Source organism: Uloborus diversus, chromosome 4 (genome assembly GCF_026930045.1).
Source record: "Uloborus diversus isolate 005 chromosome 4, Udiv.v.3.1, whole genome shotgun sequence".
In the NCBI taxonomy this organism is placed as follows: domain Eukaryota; kingdom Metazoa; phylum Arthropoda; class Arachnida; order Araneae; family Uloboridae; genus Uloborus; species Uloborus diversus.
In genome coordinates this window covers 53551724-53573139 of record NC_072734.1, presented here as the reverse complement: position 1 = coordinate 53573139, position 21416 = coordinate 53551724, and the positions used below count along the sequence as shown (strand labels likewise).

The 21416-nt window shown below is 32.0% G+C and overlaps 1 protein-coding gene across 1 annotated transcript; it reads left to right on the top strand.

Annotated features, from left to right (window-relative positions):
* Window positions 1-952: 952 nt before the first annotated feature.
* On the top strand, window positions 953-17991 carry LOC129221209 (putative inorganic phosphate cotransporter; the record flags this gene model as incomplete). Its single annotated transcript, XM_054855665.1, is given in 7 exon segments — window positions 953-1153; window positions 3302-3538; window positions 11120-11303; window positions 15468-15598; window positions 16972-17121; window positions 17610-17742; window positions 17836-17991. Coding segments are annotated over 7 exon segments (1129 nt in total), but the record flags the coding sequence as incomplete, so codon positions are not given.
* Between the last annotated feature and the right edge of the window lie 3425 nt (window positions 17992-21416).

Genomic DNA, 21416 nt, shown 5'->3' with positions numbered 1-21416 from the left:
AAATTTGAGTCTTCAAAAAAAAAAAAAAAAAAAAGTGGAACATTTTTATTTTTTTATGGGGAAAAAAGGAAAAATAAAATATTTTTCTAATGAAATATTTTCTATTTTACTATAAAACATATTTTTGATCAAAATAATGGGTAAACAAAAAATTAAATGAATAATGAAATGATAATAAAAACAATAAACGAATAATTAAATGAATAAATCAATTAACATAAAAGGAAAAATAAATGAGCGAGAAAAGAATGAATGAATACGAAAATAAATCAATAAATGAATAAATAAGTGTATCAATAAATGAAGAAATGCAAATTAATTAATTATTAAATGAAAATGTAAGTGAATTATATTCAATGATTGAGTGAGTAAATGAAACAAACTACTTGACTTTGCCCCATCTTTTTTGCCCCGCATGTATATGACTAATTCTACAATTTATTTTAAATACAAATAAGCTTTATATTAACTAAATCAATACTGCATTGATTATTAGGAGACCTCTTCTAATATTTGAAATGTTAATAACAAGAACTTTATCATTTTATAGTAACAAAAGTAATTTTTGACTTACTAGAAAATATTACAATATGAGTAACAATTTTTGAAAATTGCCTGTATTATCATATGCTGTAATCTTCGGCTGTATATTTTCCTGACTGGTATAGATTACATATAGTACTATATACATAAAATAATACCATATAGATGGAGCAAAAGCAAAGTAAATATTTCGCCATTTCACTTTGCCCCATGGTCCCCTACATATTTTTGTAATCTTAAATTAGGCGACTTGTGAAACAGGGCTGTTTGTGGCTTGGTTAGTAACTTTTTTCGACCCGAAGTACATTCCTAACTGAGCAGCAGTTTTTGAAAAAAATAATTACTCTCATATTCTTTGTTTCTTCATAGTAACATATCCATTCCATTATTTTTTACTCTTGCAGAAGATGAGGAACCTTTTTTCAAGCGCCGGTATTTGATTTCCTTCGTGGGATTCCTCACATTTTTTCTCATGAATGCGCATCGAATAAATGTGAGCGTTGCCATAGTAGCAATGGTGCGAAGTCCAGAACATGAAAATCTTTCTGTTCCACATGATTTGAATGCAACGCAGCAAATGCATCATAATAACTCACAAAATGAAGCACAGGTAACAAAATCTCCAGTGACAACGCTTTAAGTTTGAATGAATCAATGCTCTGTTTATCATTTTTTAAATTAACCGTTATATCGTTTTATGATTTGAACTGGTAAGGGTAGACCGGGGTTGGTTGTTCCATTCGAGTATGAAATGAACCGGAGCATGGAAAAATGTTTAGTTGATGTCCTAGAAAGTATTTTGGACTTGGGTGGACGCTTGCAACTAGGTACATCTTCTAGCTACGACGTCATTAAAGATAACGGTTGCTCACTCTCATAATTGCTCAGAACGTCTGTCAAAAGTTTGAGCAAAGTTAAAAAATATTTAGTAAGTTCAAAAATATTTAGTAAGTGTCCTAGAAAGTATTTTGATTTTGAGTTGCCATCCGCCACCTGGTATATTTTATATCCATTGCGTCATTTAAGTTGGTGACGTACCATAAAGGTTTGAGAACCTCTTCACTAAAAGATATGAAGGGGTGTAAAGTTAACAAACATTTTTCCAAGTTGCTCCAAAGGACTGTAGTTAAAGGCAGTATCGTAAACTATTTTTTCTGTTAGGAATAAAGTAATTTCCTTTACAAGAAAATGGTAAAAGTTAATTGTATTAGTAATTTTGGTATCAAATTCGGTTAAATATAATGAAATAATTTTTACAATCGACGGATCAAATTAATCATTAGTTAGTGAGTCTTCAAACGATATATCAAAGTTCTGTTGAACTCAATTGCTCCTTTTTTTGCATGCCTGATCAGTTTCGGCTCTTTTCTGAACAACTTTTGCAATTCTTCATTACCTTTTTCTATAACAACTAAGGTTACCAAGTTCCTTGTTGTGACTTCCTTTGATAACTTGATTTCAAAAAAAAAAAAACTACTTTAAAGGCATCAATATGATTAAAGTTTCGACTCACATTTTACTAAGTTCTTTTCAAAATATTATGCAACTGTCCACTATAATATTAAAATCTGTTCGCGTCCGTCTGTCTGTCTGAATATCGATCTTCTCGAGAACCGCTGCGAATCGAGAGCCAAACGAAATACCGATCAATTCGAAATTTTCCAAAGAAAACAATAGGACCAATTTCCTAATTGTGCGACTTTAATTAGCGGAGATATTAATTAAAACGTTAAATAACATAACGTAGTTCAGGAATTTTTATTTCTTTCCTGTTGCCATTTTGCATATGGTGTGAGCAAGTAAAATTCTAATAATTGTTTTAAAAGAGATTTTTTGGCTTCTGTCCAAATCTTAAAACAACGTTTCCATCTAGAATTTCTTTTTAAATTAGTTTAAAAATTGGTTCCTTTTTTCGGACATAGCCTTTATTTTATCGTCTGTCCTTTTTTTATTTTTTACATTCAACGTTCTTAACACTTTTCAGCATATGAAAGTTGTTTCTTTAGCTATGTTTATTGATTGTAGTGTAAGTTTATCATTCACCGGCCTCATATTTTGGTACATTTAGAATGTGCGACTAATTATGTTTATTTTGTTGGATTTTTCCGTCATATGGGTGAGTTTTCGAAATTGTAATAACTCTCTTTTTCCTTCCTGTTTCTATTTTTGAAATACAGTTGTATCGTTAAAAGAACACGTTAAATAAAGATTGTTTGGATTTCTTTAAGTGAAACTGAGTTGCATAAAAGAGTGTTTTTAAGGATTTTAACTAAACCTAAATTGGAATCTGATGACTTGGTATTAAATTAATGCTTATTGGTATTTATTAATACTTGGTGCTTTAGTTTTACGTAATCAAATACACAGTATGTGTCATTTTATGTGAAAAGCTGATTGTAATTGTACATAAATATTTTAGATATAGTCTATCAGATGTTATTCATTTAAACGTAAGCACAGATTATAGTTGATAATGCATATATTTTCATCTTTTGTGCTAATTGAAAATACTCATAACTTGTATCATTGATAACTATGATTAACGTTAAAGAGATTTTTTCCAAAAATATGCTCTAGGTGTTTTGCAAACCTTGCATTACGCATATTTATTTGCTCCTTAGCGCTTTAGAAACTGATGTCAGAGTAATACAAAAACATCAATTGGACACGCAGCTAGTTTTATAATATGAATTGTGAAAACATGTAAATTTCAAGGTTGAATTCTCTAAGCTAAAATTTAACTTTTTTTTCATTTTAGTCCAAAGTAAAATATGACTGGAGTTCACAAATGCAAGGATACATTTTGAGTGCTGGATTCTTTGGATATGTTTTATCTTTGATTGTCTGTGGGAAACTAGCAGAAACTTTTGGACCGAAAGTTATGCTTGTCAGTGGGACATTTTTTTCATCTTTCACCATTTTGATTACACCTTTAACGCCTGCCGTGCATGTTTATTTTTTAATAATTATTCAGTGTATTAGAGGAATTGCGCAGGTTAGTAGTATAATGTTTTTATTTTTTAGCAATAATTTATGGTAGAAAACCTTTGATGTTGTATCGTATTCATTTGAAAACATTACCATGAAAATTTTTATCTAATTGTAAAGATATAATTCGGTTCCATTCAATAGCATCTGCTTTTCTGTCACGAATTTTTGCATTGGCAACTCGCCCTTCGCGTCTTGTTATACGTAAAGCATTTGCTTCTTACAGAAATGCTCCTTCTTCAATTATGCAGTAAGAGACCTATCGATAATTTTGGGGAAAATTAATTGGTACTGTTACAATACATACTGCTATTATAATCGACTTTATAACGAAGACGAAACTGCAGTCTCTGGATGTGATACTCGAGCTTTCGGTATATGGCATGTAATTCTTCTTCAGCCCTGGCTTAGGAGCAGTAACTTTACTACTTAAAAATGCTATTACTTAATTATATTTAGATGTTATTTTTATACATAATGTTCAGCAATCAGTTTGAAATAAAGTGTTTTTTTATTTTATTATTCTTTTTTGCTGACAATGCTTTGTCCACAGTTTTTTTTTTTTCCAAAATGTCGTGTCGAGTAGTATGGAATACTTTCCGCCAGTGTAGATTGAGTAGAAACCTACGGTGACTCGTGCCTGCCGTTTTTTCAATCTATATATATTTAAATAAATTATGTGTTAAAAAACGGTTTACACCCAGTTTCGCTGACGATTAAAATTTCCTTCTTCTTTACATATATCAAAAGGTAAAATTGAAACCAGAAAACAGGGGGGGAATTCGTTTCGACGAAACTGAAGGGGCACCCGTGAACAAGTCTCCAGAGGGATCAAGTATCCCAGGTCTTCCCTACCATTTTATTTGCAAGCGACAGTTCACTACAGTCAGTTACACTATAACAGAGTGAACCACCATCCATGATCTATATTTTTCAATAAAAAGGATTTAAGTTTAATTAATGTAGAAAAATACACTTACAGCATATTTATATTTTATAAACTATGAGAGAAGAACCATATAAGGCTGGAAATATTTATATTTATTTAGTTAAAAACAGAAAGCAACATTTGCAACATATTGACATACTACAATAGAAACTTTAAAAAAAAAAAAAAAAACTTTGAATATTGACCTCTTGAATTCAAATTATATTTTTCGCAATCACGTGTGTGTGTGTGTATGTAGGCATGTGTGTTTATGTGTGTGGGGGGGGGGGGGTATGTTTGTGTGTAAGGGGGTATGTGTATGTGTGTGTAGGCATGTGTGTTTGTGTTTGTGTGCAGGTATGAGTGTGTGGGTAGTTGTGTGTATGAGTGTTTGTGTGTGGTGGGGAATGTGTATCTGTGTGTAGGCATATATGTTTGTGTCTGTATGCAGGCATGAGTGTGATGAGTGTGTGGGTAGTTGTGTGTAGACATGAGTGTGATGAGTGTGTGGATAGTTGTGTGTAGGTGTGTGTATGTGTAGGTGTCTGTATGTATGCGTGTGTGTGTATTAGGGTGGTCACAAGGTACATGGGGAAATTGTTTTTTCAACTAATCTTTTGCGGCACCCCCTAAAATGTGCCAATAGACTAGAAAATGTGATTTGGAAAGTTTCAAGTCGTTTCGATGATATTAACGCGTGCCGCAAAGAGGCTAAAGTTACGAAAAATGGCAATTTTTAGCAAAAAATCGCAGTTTTTCTTCTGTAAAACCAAAACTATTCATTCTAGAAACTTCGTTCTGGTCTCATTTTATAGGGAAGTTTATTCTCTTTAAGTATAATTTCATTTAAATTCTTGTAAAAATTGATTGAATATTATTCAGGATTTTTCAAGTCAGGTCGTACACTGTTAAAAAAATTTCCTGAAAATAACGGATAAAGTACCGGCAGCAAAGTTGCCGTAAATATTACGTTTCCGTTAAATTATTTTCCGTGAATTAACAGAAGTTCCATTTCTCATTTCTCCGTTTAGTTCTGTTCTTCCATTTATAAATTTTCCGTGATTTAACGAAAATTCCATTTCTCTTCTTTCCGTTGATCTACTTTTCCGTTTTTAAATTTTTCGTTCATCTATTTTTCCGTTTTTAAATTTTCTGTATCTTCACAGAACTTTCGGTTCTTGATTTTTCGTTGCGCTATTTTTTCGTTTCTCATTTTTACATATTTTACTGAAATTTCACTCTCGTTTTTCTATCCTATGTTTAAAATAATATATATTATAAAAATAGTTAACCATTCAAAAACTATTATTTTTTTAATTTGTATTTATTACTTCAATATATTTTAAGTGAAATTTTTGCTTGATAACTTACCTTTCAAAGCATCTATCTTGAAATTTGCACCTTCAGATGAATAAAAATAATCGAAAAGTACCAGCAAGGAAATTAGTGGATTTGAATATAACACCAATTTTTGATGCTGATACTGCTCGATATTTTCTTCCACATCTCCTCGTACATATTCTGGCATGGCATGGAAAAGCATACATGAAAAATAGAATATTTTTTTTGCAGAATTGGTCAAATAAAATACCATTAAAAACCGGTTGACTTTATCTTGGAATAATATACCTGATGGAGGGTACCGCATACCAATTTACTGTGTTTAAAAACAGAATCATTGACATACACGTGAAGAATTTTTTGCTCAGATGATGTATACCCCCCCCCCCCCCGGTGATTTCCGCGTTAGAGCAAAAACAGTAACTTTATAATAGTTCTATAAATTCTAAATCAGCTATCATCGGAATTCTATCAAGTGCATATTAACAAGAAAAATACATTTGTATATTAACATGTTCAAAGATATTCTACAATACTTACATGTGACCAGCGGTGCTAAGTTTAAGTGTCTCCATTGCGTCTGTACACAAGTAATCCAATAGCCTTAATTTTAAATGGATAACACGAGATTCTAAAACTATTCTCACCGCTAGAACACACAATATGACTAACGAACAGAATTGTTCGAAGTATTGAGCAAAATAATACACCGCAAAAATATTCTAATACTGACTCAGTAAAACTCACATCAAATCACCAGGGCGATCAAAACACAGCTGCCTGTCTGAAAATGGCGCAAACATTTTTCCAAACTTACAAAGTCCAAAGGCGTAAAAACAATTTCGACATACGAGTATATTACTTTCCAGGCATGAAATAGCAAGCTATCTATTTTGTCTTCGACATCTGAGTTGCTATTCTAAATAAGCTTTTAATTAAAAAATGTAACAGTGCGATTTAATAAGCACTATCAAAAAGCGATGTTTATCATAACTTGAAGGCTAATCAGGATACTAACAAAGTACAGCACAGCAGCAACCCTAGAAATGGAAAAATTCTGTTTTCGTTACTTCCTTTCGTGATATTTCTGTTTTTGGAAGGAAAAAATAAGTTTTGAAGCATTACGGAAATATTCTGTTAAAATCAGTCAGAAAACTACCTGAACTTTCAGGTTTTTTTTAACAGTGTAGCTAATATCCTCAAAATCGCGGAAAAAGAACGAATCATTATAAATAAATTGTATTGCTTCTTTTAGTTAATGGTTGTAACACCCTTACAAAAGCTATCAGAGCAAAAACAGCAATATTATCAGAAATATATGCAGTGAAATCCTGTTACAACGAATACCGATACAACGAAGTATCTGTTTCAACGAAAGAAATTTTTCAGCTCCGATTTGATTTCCATTGCGTTGCTTGAATTTCATTACTACTAATAACTCGTTACTACGAAGAAAATTTCTGATAATTTGAAATTCGTTGTAATTGAATTTCACTGTACTATAGTTATGTCTCTAAAACTCAAAGCTAAAACAAACAACTGCATGTAAACCTTATGAAATTAGCTGTAGAGGCCATAAATACGGAACGTTGCTTTCCTCCTCGGTGGTCAGCGCTAAACACTAGCATAAAAATCAAAGTCTTGTAAGGGTTTTCGACCCCCAGAGAAAAGGAAAAACTACGATTTCCAGGAAATGGCCTATGTTCTTAGACGAGGACTTATTAGGGCTTTCGTTAAAATGACAGTCATTTTATGGCTCCTTTCTGCAGTACAAACCGGCGTTTTGTGAGTACAGTTGTTACAGAAAAAGTTTTTGTATTTAGCACCACATCTTAGAAGTTGGTTTGAAAGGAATTTTGATTTGCAAAATAGGTACGTCCATTAGTCCTCAACCGGATGCTTTTCAAGAATTTCAAGATGAATGGTATAGATAAGAGGCAATTCAAAGCAAGTATAGAAGATTAAAAACAAAATAAGCAATCCAGGTGAAATGTCAAGCTTTCTTTTTTAGAAATTAAAACAGTAGCAGCTTAGGGATGACTATAAGAAGTTCATTCCACTTTGCTTAACTTATTTAGGGAGTCTTTCTCTAAACAATGTTACTTTTCGAGTACCTGGCGCTAATCATCACACAAGATGGGTGCAAAGCCATATGACGTAGTGAGAAGCAAAGGGATGTAAGTGGACTTTTTAAAGTTCCTTATAAAAGGCGTTTAAAGTGCAGATACTAAGTTGGCTTTCATTGAACTTTTTTCCAAATCATGCTATATAACAGCCCCTACCAGAGCTACTAGTACCATCTCTTGTCCCTAAGCAGAGGAGACGTTCCCCTATTATTTGTAATGATTATCTCGTAAATTTAATTACCTTCCTTTGCTTCTCACTGCCTCGTATACTCTTTAAAAATATATCTTCTCAGGGATCAGTTTTCCTTAATCGATTTAAAGATAAAAGGTATTGAAGATATTTGGCTGTTTATCAACAATATTTACGAAAAAGTATGGTTTATTGTCTGCGATCCTACTTTAGCCCCCATTTCATTTCTCCTCAAACTTTTTAAGAGATACAATTTTTTTACAGAAATTCGAAATCGATACAAAGTTTTTAAATACTGATCTTGATGAATAGTGAGAAAACCAATATTATATTAAAGCTAAAAAGATAATAAACAGTTTAAGGGTTGTCAATGGCACAGCTGAAACAGGTGTAAAACTTATGTCTAACTAACGACAGTTTCTATTATACGTTATGTCTGAATGCAAACACATTTTTCCACATTCATCAAAATGAGTCATATCGAAGCAATTACCACTTTAACTTCTATATGAAAAGTAATAACACAATGATGTACAATTTAACAGTGTAAGCAATAAAATGTATTAGATTTTTTTTTTGTTATTTTTTAACTCTGCTTTCTCTTCTGAACTACTTAGTTATTTTATTTTAAATCCGCAATTTTTTGCATATAATTTTTAAAGTACCTTCAAATGAAACTTTTTTAATGGATAAATTAAAATCAACAAAGAGCAAATAAATGTAATTGAATATTGTAATACTTTTAGATCTTTGCATGAAAATTCCTTATTGATGATGTCTTCCATGGCCTGACCTGAAAAATGCCCAGTACCATTCTATAAATTTTGTTTAAAAAATGGATAAGATAACACATCAAGAGAATAAAATTTCCTATAAAATGAGACCAGAACGAAGATTCTAGGATGAAAAGTTTTGGTTTTAAAGAAGAATAACTACGATCTTTTGCTAAAAATCACTGTTTTTCATAACTTTGGCCTCTTTGCGGCACGTGTTAATATTATCGGATTCAGCTGAAACTTTGCAAATCATGTTTTCTAGTCCATTTGCACATTTTAGGGGGGTGCCGCCGAAGAAATTCGAAAATCGATTTTTTGTGACCACCCTAGTGTGTATGTATGTGTTTGAGTGTGTGTATGTGTGTAGCAGGGCTGCGGAGTCGGAAGGAAAATGGCCGACTCCGACCCCGACTCCGACTCCTGGATTTTGAAGCGCCCGACTCCGACTCCAACTCCGACTCCGACTCCGGATGTTTTTGATTTTTTTAATTGTATTTTTTCAACTCCCTCTCTCCCTTCAGGGGAAGGGGGAAAACCTCTAAACAGAGATTGAAATATTGATTCCTTTTCATGAAAATTTCGCATTTTGTTTATTGTAAACCCAAGACGCATACAACGTTAGAAATTCAATTTAAAAATCTAATTTTCCAGCAGTTACGAGTTAAGAAGTGAGATGACTTAAAAATCCCTTTTAAAAAATTTGAAAAGGATTATCTGCAATTTGCCCCCCTTTAATGTTTAACAAATAGATATTGATCAAATCGTGTGCTTTCAATTTTTGAAAGCTGTAACTTGAAAGAAAAAAAGCTTTTTTTTTTTCTAAATCCAAGTTCTTGAGAGGGGGTGGTTTTCCCTGGGTGACACCCATCAGGTAGATGACACCCAAAGTTAATTTCAGAGTTTATAAATACTTTAATTATGAAAATTTTCGCGAATATATTTTAAATTATATTTCATCAATCAAATTTCAACGAAAATAGGGCACATATACATCAGGAGCTAATTTTACACAAAATGCGGCCGGTATACAAATTTATACGAATAGCTTTTACTATACCTATATTTCTTCTTCGCTAAATTTTTAATTTAAATTTTATTGTCTGCTTTAGAATTAACCTTAATATTAAGATTTTAAGATTAGCTGCAATCATTGAGTGTTGCAATCAAGAAATCATTTACACTTATTTTGTTCTATACTTTTTAGTGAGAACCAAGCTTATAGAAATAGTTTTAATAAAGAAAAAAACATTAGATTATTTTTCATCGGATCTTTTGGATTCGTGCTTTCGCGCCAGAACGTTTTTGAATTTGTCGATCACCCTTAAACGTTTCAACCTTAGCTACGGGCCTCGACTTATTAATTTGTTACGTTTCTTTCGCTATTTTACAACTGAGATCGAACAAAACACTATATTTCTATTTTTATTTGAAAGTGATTACTTGAAAATGTTAGGCAACAAAACCGTTTGCTGACAGTCGCTATTAGTTAAGTTAAAAAGCAAGCAAACTAGAGGACGGCTACAGTAAGTTCGGTAAGCATTCAGGCTAGCTGATTGCCATAATGGCAGTTATTTTCTCATTAGTATCTTTTTATACATGTAATTGAACCAATTGGTAGTCAGTTTTTAAAAAATGCAAGGAGAGTCAGTGAAAAGGAAAGAAAAAAAGAAACCCGGAGTCGGAGGCGGAGTCGGCAAGTTTTCTAACAACTCCGACTCCAACTCCTTTACCCCAAAATCAGTCCGACTCCGACTCTTCGACTCCGACTCCGACTCCGACTCCACAGCCCTGGTGTGTAGGTGTATGTATTTGTGTGTGCGCGCGCGTGTGTGTGTGTGTGTGTAGTTGTGTATGTATGCGCGTGTGTGTAGTTGTGTATTCAACCTGGAGATGGTTTTCGCTATAGGAGCAGCATCGTGAGGAGATGGTCGACGGTGGTGCTGCAGAGGCTGCTGGCGGAAAATAAAATGTTAGCACATCAAAACAGTCAAATGAAAGCAATAAGCAATCGTGATTACTCAAAAAAAAAAATTAAAAAAAAATCATAGTTCACTTTAGCATAAGACCATCCAGTTGTAGTATGTGTTAATGATGATTTTATTTCCCTTATTATTATTTTTTTTTTCAAAAATCCGTTGTAACTTTTATAGAAATGTATATGAATTTCCATAGTTTCTTCCTTTCAGCCACCTGATATGCAAAATAATCCCTTTATTATTTTTTTCAGGGTTTTATGACGCCGTCTATAACTGTCTTATCAGCAAACTGGTATCCCAAAGCCGAAAGAGGTTTTTTAGGGGGAATTGGATATACAGGTTTGCATTTAGGACGTTCATTTGCCGGAAGTCTTTCGGGCTTAATTTGTGACAGTATTTCTATGGGAGGGTGGCCTTCGGTGTTTTACATTTTTGGTAAGAGACATAGTTTATAACATTTCAATATCAGGAAACTTACGAGCATATAACCTGACACTGACAACGTTCATCCTCAGTTTAAGTTTCATGTTTTGATCTTAGAGCAGGAATTAAAATGGAGGGAGAAAGTCCAATCATCTGCTTAGCAAAAGCAGACTCAAAGACCCCAAGTCACGTGACTCAACAACGACGCATGGTTGGCACGTTTTGCGTGAAACAAGCGAAAGAAACCTGATTTCTTCCAATGCTTTGCTTTAAAATTTATCGTGTGACTTAGGATCTTGGTTTCATGAATAAAAGTCTTCACTCTCCCTCCATTTCATCTCTTCTCAATAGTTTTAATCGATTAGCTTTAGTCAAATTGCAATCCAAATTGCTGTGCTCTAATCAAATTAAATATTTAATGCTTGGAAAAGAGAAAGAAAAAAAAACTAGGTTATGATAGTGAAATTTATGCTTTACTGAAACTTTCTTTTATTGCTGTTGTAAGCATATTTAAGTATAGCAGTAAACTTAAACTAATGACACATTTTTTTTTTATTCTGATGTATATATGAAAGCAAACTTGTTGAAAATTTATGCGTTAAGTTTTTCCACGAAAAACAGCCTTTTAAAAATCTTAATTTCCTAGTTTCATTTTTTTAAATGAAGCACATTTTATTTGCTTATAATTTAATTTTAAATTCTTTCATTCTGTGCTACTATTTTGTTCTTATTTGATTACACAAGGGAACGCACATTATAGAATTCTTTAGCTATCGTAGTAATTTGTTTCATAATTTTTTTCCTCACCATATTCGTTTAAAAATATTTACTATTTGAAAGGTTTTAAGTTGTCTTACGCTCCTCATTTAGAGGTTCAGTGGGACGAGGCATTAGTTGGACATAGAGAAAGGCTCATAAGAATCATCTTTTTTCTGTGAACATATTATTGCTGTGATATAGGTTGTTTGGTATACAGGGTTAGAAAAAAATATATGAACGCAGTTTTTAAACGGCAAAGCTTTTGTTAATAGTAATGTTAAATCTTTGAACGTTTGTCTGTCTGTCTTTATGTCTCTTACATAAGTTGAGCCAATGTCGTTGGGACGATTTTTATGAAATTTGGCACAAAATTAGTTTGTAGCATGGGGGTGTGCACTTTGAACCTTTTTTTTTTCGAAATTCAATTTTGTCCTTATTTTATTCTAATTTCAAGCTCATTTTTCACAAAAGTTTGACAATTTTGAGAAGAAATATTTCATGCACATCATTAAATTTTCGATTATTTGAATGCTTAGAACTTTATGCTTAACATGAAATTTGTTCGAGGTTTCTACGAGCATTAGAAGAGCTCTGAGAATTGCTTTGAGGATATCGGATTCCGAGACTCACCTTAAGCAAATCAATCAATTCTAAATGATTATGCTCGAGAATGAAATCAAATACCAAAGATGAATGGAATTTATTTTTACCAATTTTTATCTTTTGCCAACTTCTATAGGAACATTCAATTTGCCGCACTGTACCTCGTGTCAAACTTTATCCCTTCTCTTCTTGAGCAAATCAAATCTACAAATAATAAGCGAATAAATAAAACGAATTAATTGTACTGACCTGTTATTTATTTAATTTTGTTTTTTACTTTATCTGCCGACAAAACTTAATTTACTACTTTGTTAGCGTATTGTTAAACGGGTTATTAAAAGTTTAAGTTTGAAACTAAATGTAAATTGTGCTCTAATTTCGTTCATCTTTTTGTTCCTTCAATTATGATTCCTTGTTTATTTTTAATTTATTATTTTTTGTTATTTCATACATATTTTTTTAACTTCTGTTTTGTCTTGTGTTCGAGTCAATACAAGTAATTGCAGTTAATCGTTTGTTAATTTTTAAACAAAATATGTGCGTTTGGATTTACTTTTTGAAAAGTCGATCTTATACGTGGTGAATTCCAGCGGTAACGAAAGGACAGTTTTACAAAAAAAAAAAAAAAAAAAATCGATGCATCTCTGTCTGTGAGCATATCAAAATACATATTTTTTTTAAAAACTGATGCATAGACCTTTATATACATCATAGTAAGTTGCTAAAAAAGCCAAAGCCGAGAATTTGTTATTAGAAATTTTTTTTATACCAAATTTAAAAAACGGTAACGGAAGGACATTTTTGCGATATGATTTTCACACTAAGGTGTTCTCCCCAAAAGTTCAGCTAAAATATAAAAGGGAAGATTCTATAACAATTAGAGCCCATACGGAGTGTTCAATCGTTGCAATACCACCTCTAGTTTAAAAAAGTAGTCATTTTAAGCATATAAATTATGTATTCGTTAAGAGGAACGGAAGAACAGTAACGGAAGAACAAGAAGTTCAAAGCAATTAAACTTAGAAAATTTCAACTTACAAACATTTATTCTCGTAATACACCAGTCTGCAACAATGATATATTATGCCTGAGCCACCTGTTACATTTCTGAACTTTTTAAATACTCAATAATTTTATCATAATCCACCACATAATTATGCATTCTCAAACAAGTTATTTCTATTCCTTCATCTTCTGTATAAAGTACATTTCCAACATTACTCTTTGTTAATTTTTTCCCCTTCCATCCAACTGACAAAACTTGTCCAAACATTAATGAATCCTTAAGCATATTCTTATGATTTGGTGTTTTTTAATTAGCAGCATCTTCATTTTTAAAATTATTTATAACTGAGAGTCTGTTGACTTTGAAGTGAAATCTCGTTTGATTTGGTTAAGTACTTACTATATTCAATAACATAACTTGTGATAGGATTCAAATAGTGCATATTTTGTTTGTCAGGATGAGAATCGATCTTTTTGGAGCCTTTTTTCTCCATGTTTTTGAATGTTGATCTATGAATTTACCGATCTCTTCGAAATGCACTTAACGGTTGAATCAATGCTCTCAACAGTCCTTTCCTGTCATTTGTGGCAACAAATCTGAAAGCAGTTTCAACATTGTATTTGTTCAATATAAATGTCAAGTTTTCAAGCAAATGTTTCTGCTTGGCTTGTCATATCACAAACATGTAATACCAAAATGATTTTCACATACTTGGGAGTTTTAAGTATAGTTTTTATGATTTTCATCACATCAATAGAAGAAATAAAACCACGAAACATTAAAAAAATAATAATAAATGAATAAACGTTTATTTTTTAAATAAAAGCACACATAATTTTTGAACAAATATTTCTTATATATGTTTTTATATATGACTACTAACTTTAAACGATAGTTTGTTTTATACTAACATTCTAAAATTTTACCCTGTATCAGCTTATAGTTAAATGTCCTTCCGTTACCTAATTTTTTTGTACTTCAGTTACCATTACAAGCCATATAAATTAAATGTCCGTTAAAATTATAACTGTGTCTCCTTGACGAGGGGCATAATTCTGCTTTTCATAAAAAAACATTAGTTTCTATACCCAATAGGTTCTTGGTGAACTAACTGAGATATAGTATTTGGTAACGGTAGGACATCAAATTGTTACATTAGTAATAGACTTATTTCGTGGTTGATAAAAAAAAAGAAATTTTAAATTACTTACCAAAAGGTTTAACTAGACATTCAAGAGATAAAAGTTAACCTAAATATTATATGCTGATAACAAGTTTATTGAAATTACAGTCTGCAACAAAAAAGAGATTTTTTACTCTGTAAAAATGCAAAATAAAAACTTGATTTTTCCCTTGATTTTTTGGAAGTCATCAAACTGTTTGGGAAAAACAGGTTAAGATTCAAGAAGTTTATTTATTTCTGAAGAGAATGGTATATGGCAAGTGTCAGAATATTAAGTTTTAAAATTAAAGTGTCATGTCGCCTTCATGTTTCCTGGAATTCACCACGTATCACAGTAGATGGTAATAAAATAATATGCATAACTATTTACTTAATATATTATTGAATCATATAAAACGGGTTATATTCTTCTAAGTTAGGTAACTATAAGTTCTCTTTGCGGCTAACGCTTACCTCATAATATAACAAAATATCAAGTCGTGCCATTCTCATTACAATGATAGCAAATTTCTGATATCAAAACCTGTGACTACCATTCTGAATAGAAGAAAATATATTTATTCCTTTAACCTGTCTATGAATAAAGGTTATAAATAAAATAAAGATTTTTTTTTTTTTTATAAAGGTGGATTTGGAATAATTGTTTCTTTCATCGAAATCTTCATCGTATACGGTATGCCAAAGGATGATCCAAGAATTTCAAGAGCAGAGTTAAAGTACATTTTGGCGAACCAAGAAAATGTTTTAACTCGGAAGGTAATATATTTCAGAATTGAATCTAAAATGTTTGCAAGCCTTGTCTTTTCTTCAGCAGTAGGGAAGAAGTGGGTACAGGGAAAATCGTGAGACAACAGCATTCTTTTTTTCTGCTTAGATATTTCATGCCTGGTAAAACTTTTGAAAAGTAAAGTCAACGAACTGTGAGCTATAGTTTAGGAAAACGGTTGATTCCAAGTATCATGTAAGAAATTTAACTATGTTATCACAGTTTGAACCCATCGAAGTAAATTATCTCCAATATTTATTGCTCGGTTTCTAAACTGATAGATAACTTTTAAAGACTTGTGTTACTAATCTTACCTTAGCCTATTAACTAATGTTCATTTTGGCAGCATAATGATGTTGTTAATTTTCTTTGTTTGAGAATGGCAGCTATTGAGTTTATATTTTACAATGAAAGAACAGTTATACAGGAAAAGTAAGAGACTAGTAATTCGTTGCTCACTGCTCCCAAGGCACTTTTATATTAAAGTTTAGGAATCCTACAATGAAGTACTTTTTTTAGTAAAACTATTCTGTTAATTCAAACAACAATAAAATAAGATTTAAATCCCAGTACCAACAATAAAAGCTACTTAAATATGCTATTAATATTTCCATTTCGTACTTATTCTATTTAATTTATTATTTTATTTTCTCATTGCAATAAGATACATTTTATTACATCTATCCACATATCAAAGTTTTTCATTCTTAGTAAAAACGATTTCAGAAAAGCTATTTTTGAGATTTTATGAAAGACAAGAAGGAAACTTTCACTAGAGTAGACAAATGCTACAGTGAAAGCATTCGATCCTATCAAATGCTACTTCTCAAGATGACACTTGAGAATTTGCACTCTTTGTCAATTTACTAATCCAGAATCATCTAAATCATTCTTTCTCAATCACAAAAAAATACGCAGTGAAAGTCGATAATGTGTGTCAAGGCGACATGAAACTTACTTTGCCAAAGGCAGTAACTTACACCAAAATCAAACGGCAACAATCATTTATTTTTCCTGATTAAATAAGATCCTTAACTTTCAAAGTTTTCTAATTCGAAAAGTATGTGCCTCACTGTTCTCACATATTGAGGAACAGTGAGACAAAACTGCATTTCGTTTTCATTGTTTTTTCTCGTTTGCATGAATGTGTAGTTTTTTTTCTAGATCCACTTTTGTTTTTCCTATTACAGTGACAAATATTGTAGCATTTGAGAGATAATTATTTCTGTGCTTTTTAATAATAAAAAATATGATTGAATTTTCGTGGCACACCGTACCCACTCTACTATAATTTATGTTCATTTCAGTTAAGTCGCGACAGCCACAAAATACATAATGATAGACTGTTCTGTTTCTTTAATAGAGACCTCCTGTTCCTTGGAAAAAAATCTTCACGTCGGTGCCAACTTATGCTCTTCTGTTTGCGTTTTGTGGTCAATTCTGGGCAGGAATCTACTTTATTTCTTCTCATTCAATTTTTGTTGCGGATATCCTTAAGTATCCGATTGCTCAGGTATTTTTCTATTAAGTGTACTTTTCTAAAACTTGCATGCAGATAAATGCAGCTATAGTCAGGCTCTGATCAGTTGAGCTATGACCTTTACAGTGTTAACCTCTTTTTTGAGAGTTCATGGACAAAAGAGATATTGTTTTTTTTATCATGGATTGAGGTTAGAATCCTTTTGAAAATACAAAAGTAACGCAGTTCAACTCAGTACCAGTACCTTCCCTATTACCCCAACAAAAGTAAACACTATCAAGATTATAGCTCAATTTATCACAGTCAAACTATATTAACCCAAAATAGTCAGGAATTACAATTTTTTCGTCTTCACACTTTTTGTATTCCTTTGTCCTTTCAAATTTTAGAAAAATATTTTAATTATTTGATTTTCAAAAAATAGCGAAAAATATTGGATATCGATACACTTATGCGATCTTTTTACGCCTATAATAATATCTGACTGACGACCAAGTGACTGTTTTTCTTTCTTTTCACAGAATGGACTTATTGTGTCCATGCCGTATATCATTGCATTAGTTCTTGTTTCGGGTGTAAGCTATTTGTCTTCCTGGCTAAATAAAAAGAAACATTTAAGTGTAAACAAAGTCAGAAAACTCTGGAACTTTCTTGGTAAGTCCTTTAAAAGAGTTTTTAGATTTTTCTAATGAGATAAAAAAAAGTTACAGTATATGCATATTTGTAAAATTTTGCTTTTGTTTTCAGGATCATTCGGATTTTCTATATGTCTTATAGTCATTGTAACAACTAAATGTGAAAAAATAATTGGGACAGTTTGCTCCGTCTTAGGTATAGCATTTTCATCTGTATCTTGTATTGCTACAATGATTGTTCCTGTCGACATGTCACCAACATTTGCTGGTATGTTATAATCTTTCTTTCTTGTGAAAAACTCTTCTCTAACTAATATGATGCAGTTGATCTTTTAGATCAATTTCCCAATTCCGATCATGTTGCAGAGATATAGCTATGTATGTTTCCTTTGATATTCTTCCAATTTCCTACGCATTTTCCTTTTTTCAAAAAATCTTTCTTCAATGTAAGCGAAAAGTTTTGACTTTTAGGATTTGTTATAACGGGACTTGCTTTTTTTTTTGCTAACTTTACGCTAGGTTACGCACAAAGAGAAAAAAATTTTTAAAAAAATCTGAAAAAAAATTGGAAAGATAAGTGTACTCTTTTCTTGAATTTTTATGGAATTGGAAAAAGCCGCTGACTTTGGTATGGAAGATACAGAAGCAAAAAAGCTCCGTGAGCGAGCTAAAGCCTCATTAACCAGAATTCGCAATTCATTGCAATCTGTGTTATCTAAAAATGATATTCTTATTAGATTGGAAAAAGTAGAAGAAGCGTTTAAAGATTTTGATAAATATGATGGGCTTTTGCCTGAAAAAGATTCGGAAATTGAAGAATTTACAGAACTGTATTTCGATACCAGAGTCAAATTGCAAAATTTGTTGGATGAAATTGTTATTAATGAAAATGTTATTTCTACGAATATTAATTCAGTGCATTCTATTAAGGGTGATTTTAAATTGCCACGGCTTAATATTCCTTCGTTTAATGGTAATTATACAGACTGGCTCAGTTTCAAAGATTTATATGTTTCAACAGTACATGGTAATGAATCTTTAAGTAAAGTACCGAAATTTCAGTATTTGAAAGGTTTATTGTTAGAAGAGCCAGCTGCTATAATTAAGCATATTCCGGTCTGTGAAAATGGTTATGATGAAGCGTGGCAAAAATTGCTTAATCGATATGATAAAAAGAAACAGATTTTTAATTCTTTATTGAAAACATTTATTGAGCAGACTAATATTATTAAAGTAAATGGTTGTAATTTACGACAATTGGCAGATACCTCTGATGAGGTAATTAGGGGTTTAAAGTCATTGCATAATGAAGCAACGTTACGCGATCCATGGCTTATATACTTGCTTTTGCAAAAGTTGGATTGTGAAACGCGTCAAATTTGGTCGCAAAAGACTTGTGATAAGGAATTCCCTGTGTTTGAAGAATTTATTCAGTTTTTGAATGAAAGATGTTCATCATTAGAAGTATGTGATGAAGAAAATAATAAGAAATTGAATTCAAAACCGGATAAAGTTGTCAAAGCAAATTTAATTAGTAATTTAAAGCAAATGTGTCCTAAATGTAATAGGGGGCATGGTTTACACAATTGTATGAAATTTAAACTGATGGATGTTGAATCTAGAAGAAGTTTTGTGTATAAAAGTGGTTTATGCTTCGTGTGTTTCAAGCAGCATAATGCTAAAAGTTGCACTAGTAATTTTCTATGTCGTATTTGTAAACAGAAACACAATACATTATTACATGAGAGTTCTAAAAATTCGTTGCAAGTTTCCTCAAGCAGTAATAAAGACTCTGTAGAAGAAACGGAGAATTCAAACCTTTCGGTCAACACAAATGAACATTCGGGTAGTGCTTTGCTGCCTACGGCAGTTGTAAAAATTAATGATTCGTCAGGACAGGCTCAAGACTGTCGTATTTTGCTCAACTCTGGATCTCTGGCCTTTTTTATTTCGGAAAGTTGTTTACAAAGATTAAATTTAAAAAGAAAAAATGCTAGAATCTCAATAAACGGCATAGGAGGAAGCAAAGCGGACACCACTCGAGGCGTTGTAAATTTAACTATTCATTCGAAAATCCAAGAAAAGGCCCCTAAATTGAACGTTCAGGCATTTGCTCTAAATAAATTGACATCGAACTTACCGTCAAAACAATTGGATACTAGTAACTTAAGTTATTTAAAAGGTATTGATTTAGCGGACCCTCGGTTCCAACAGCCTGGACCTATTGATGTAATAATCGGAGCAGATTATGTGTTTCAGACACTACGTCCTGGGCAAATTATAGGAGCTAAAAATGAACCAATAGCTCAAAATACAGTTTTTGGATGGGTTATCTCAGGTAAACTAAAATCGCAAGCAGGTGATTCAAGAGAGATAAATTTAATTAACATGCATTCGGAAATAAATATTGACAAAACATTGCAGGAGTTTTGGAAAACAGAAGAAATAAATTATAAAGAAAAGGTTTTAACGGATGAAGAACAGTTTTGTGAAAGTAATTTTGAAAATACTCATAAAATTTTGGAAGATGGGAAATTTGAAGTTAAACTTCCGTTCTATAAATCAAAAGATATGTTGGGTGAATCAAAAGCTGCCCCAATTTCACGCTTATTTGCTATGGGATGCAAATTTAAAAAAGATGAAATGCTAGAACACGAATATAAAGGGTTTATGGGGAAATATGAAGACATGGGTCACATGGTTCCTGCAAGCTTAACAGATCCAGGAAAACATTACTTTTTACCCCATCATGCAGTTTTAAAGCCTGATAGTGTAACTACGCAGCTAAGGGTGGTTTTCGATGCGTCAAGTAAAACTTCGACATCGGTCTCATGAAATTCAGTTTTGGGTGTTGGCCCAATCGTTCAGAGAGACTTATTTTCAATTTTGTTGAACTTTCGCATGTATGAGTTTACTTTTACTGCAGACATTGCTAAAATGTATAGACAGGTGTGGGTATCTGAGGAAGACCAAAACTATCAGCTCATATTATGGAGAAACAATTCAAAGTCTCAAATGCAGGAATTTAAATTGCGTACTACAACATACGGAACTGCATCGATCCCATTTTTGGCAAACAAAGTGCTGCAACAAATAGGAATGAACTGCGAAACAGAAAATCCACTTCTTTCGAAAGTTATTTTAAATGACTTTTACATGAATGATTTGTTATCGGGTGTAAATAATATAAGTGAAGGTATTAAAATTTGTTCTGAGCTGTCTGAATTACTAGGTTCACATAGTTTTCATCTCGGAAAATGGAGATCAAACGCGGAAGATATTTTGAATCACATTAAGTCTGATTCGAGAAACTTAGCAGAGGTTCGAATTCTGCCGAGTAAGGAATCAAAAGTTTTAGGACTTTATTGGGACTCGAATTTGGATTGCTTCACGTTTAAAATTGCCTTTCGTGAAGAGCATTCAGTAACAAAAAGACACATTCTCTCAGAATCAGCAAAGATATTTGATCCATTAGGACTTTTATCTCCTTGTACTGTAATAATTAAAATATTTTATCAAAAATTGTGGTTACATAATTTAGATTGGGATACAGCTCTGCAAAATGAGTTACAAAAAGATTGGAAAAAATTTCAAGAAAATCTATCATCTGTTAATTTAATAAAGATTCCAAGGTGGTTAAATACGCATAAACTAATTAAAATTCGTTGGTTTTCCGATGCGTCGGAATTAGCG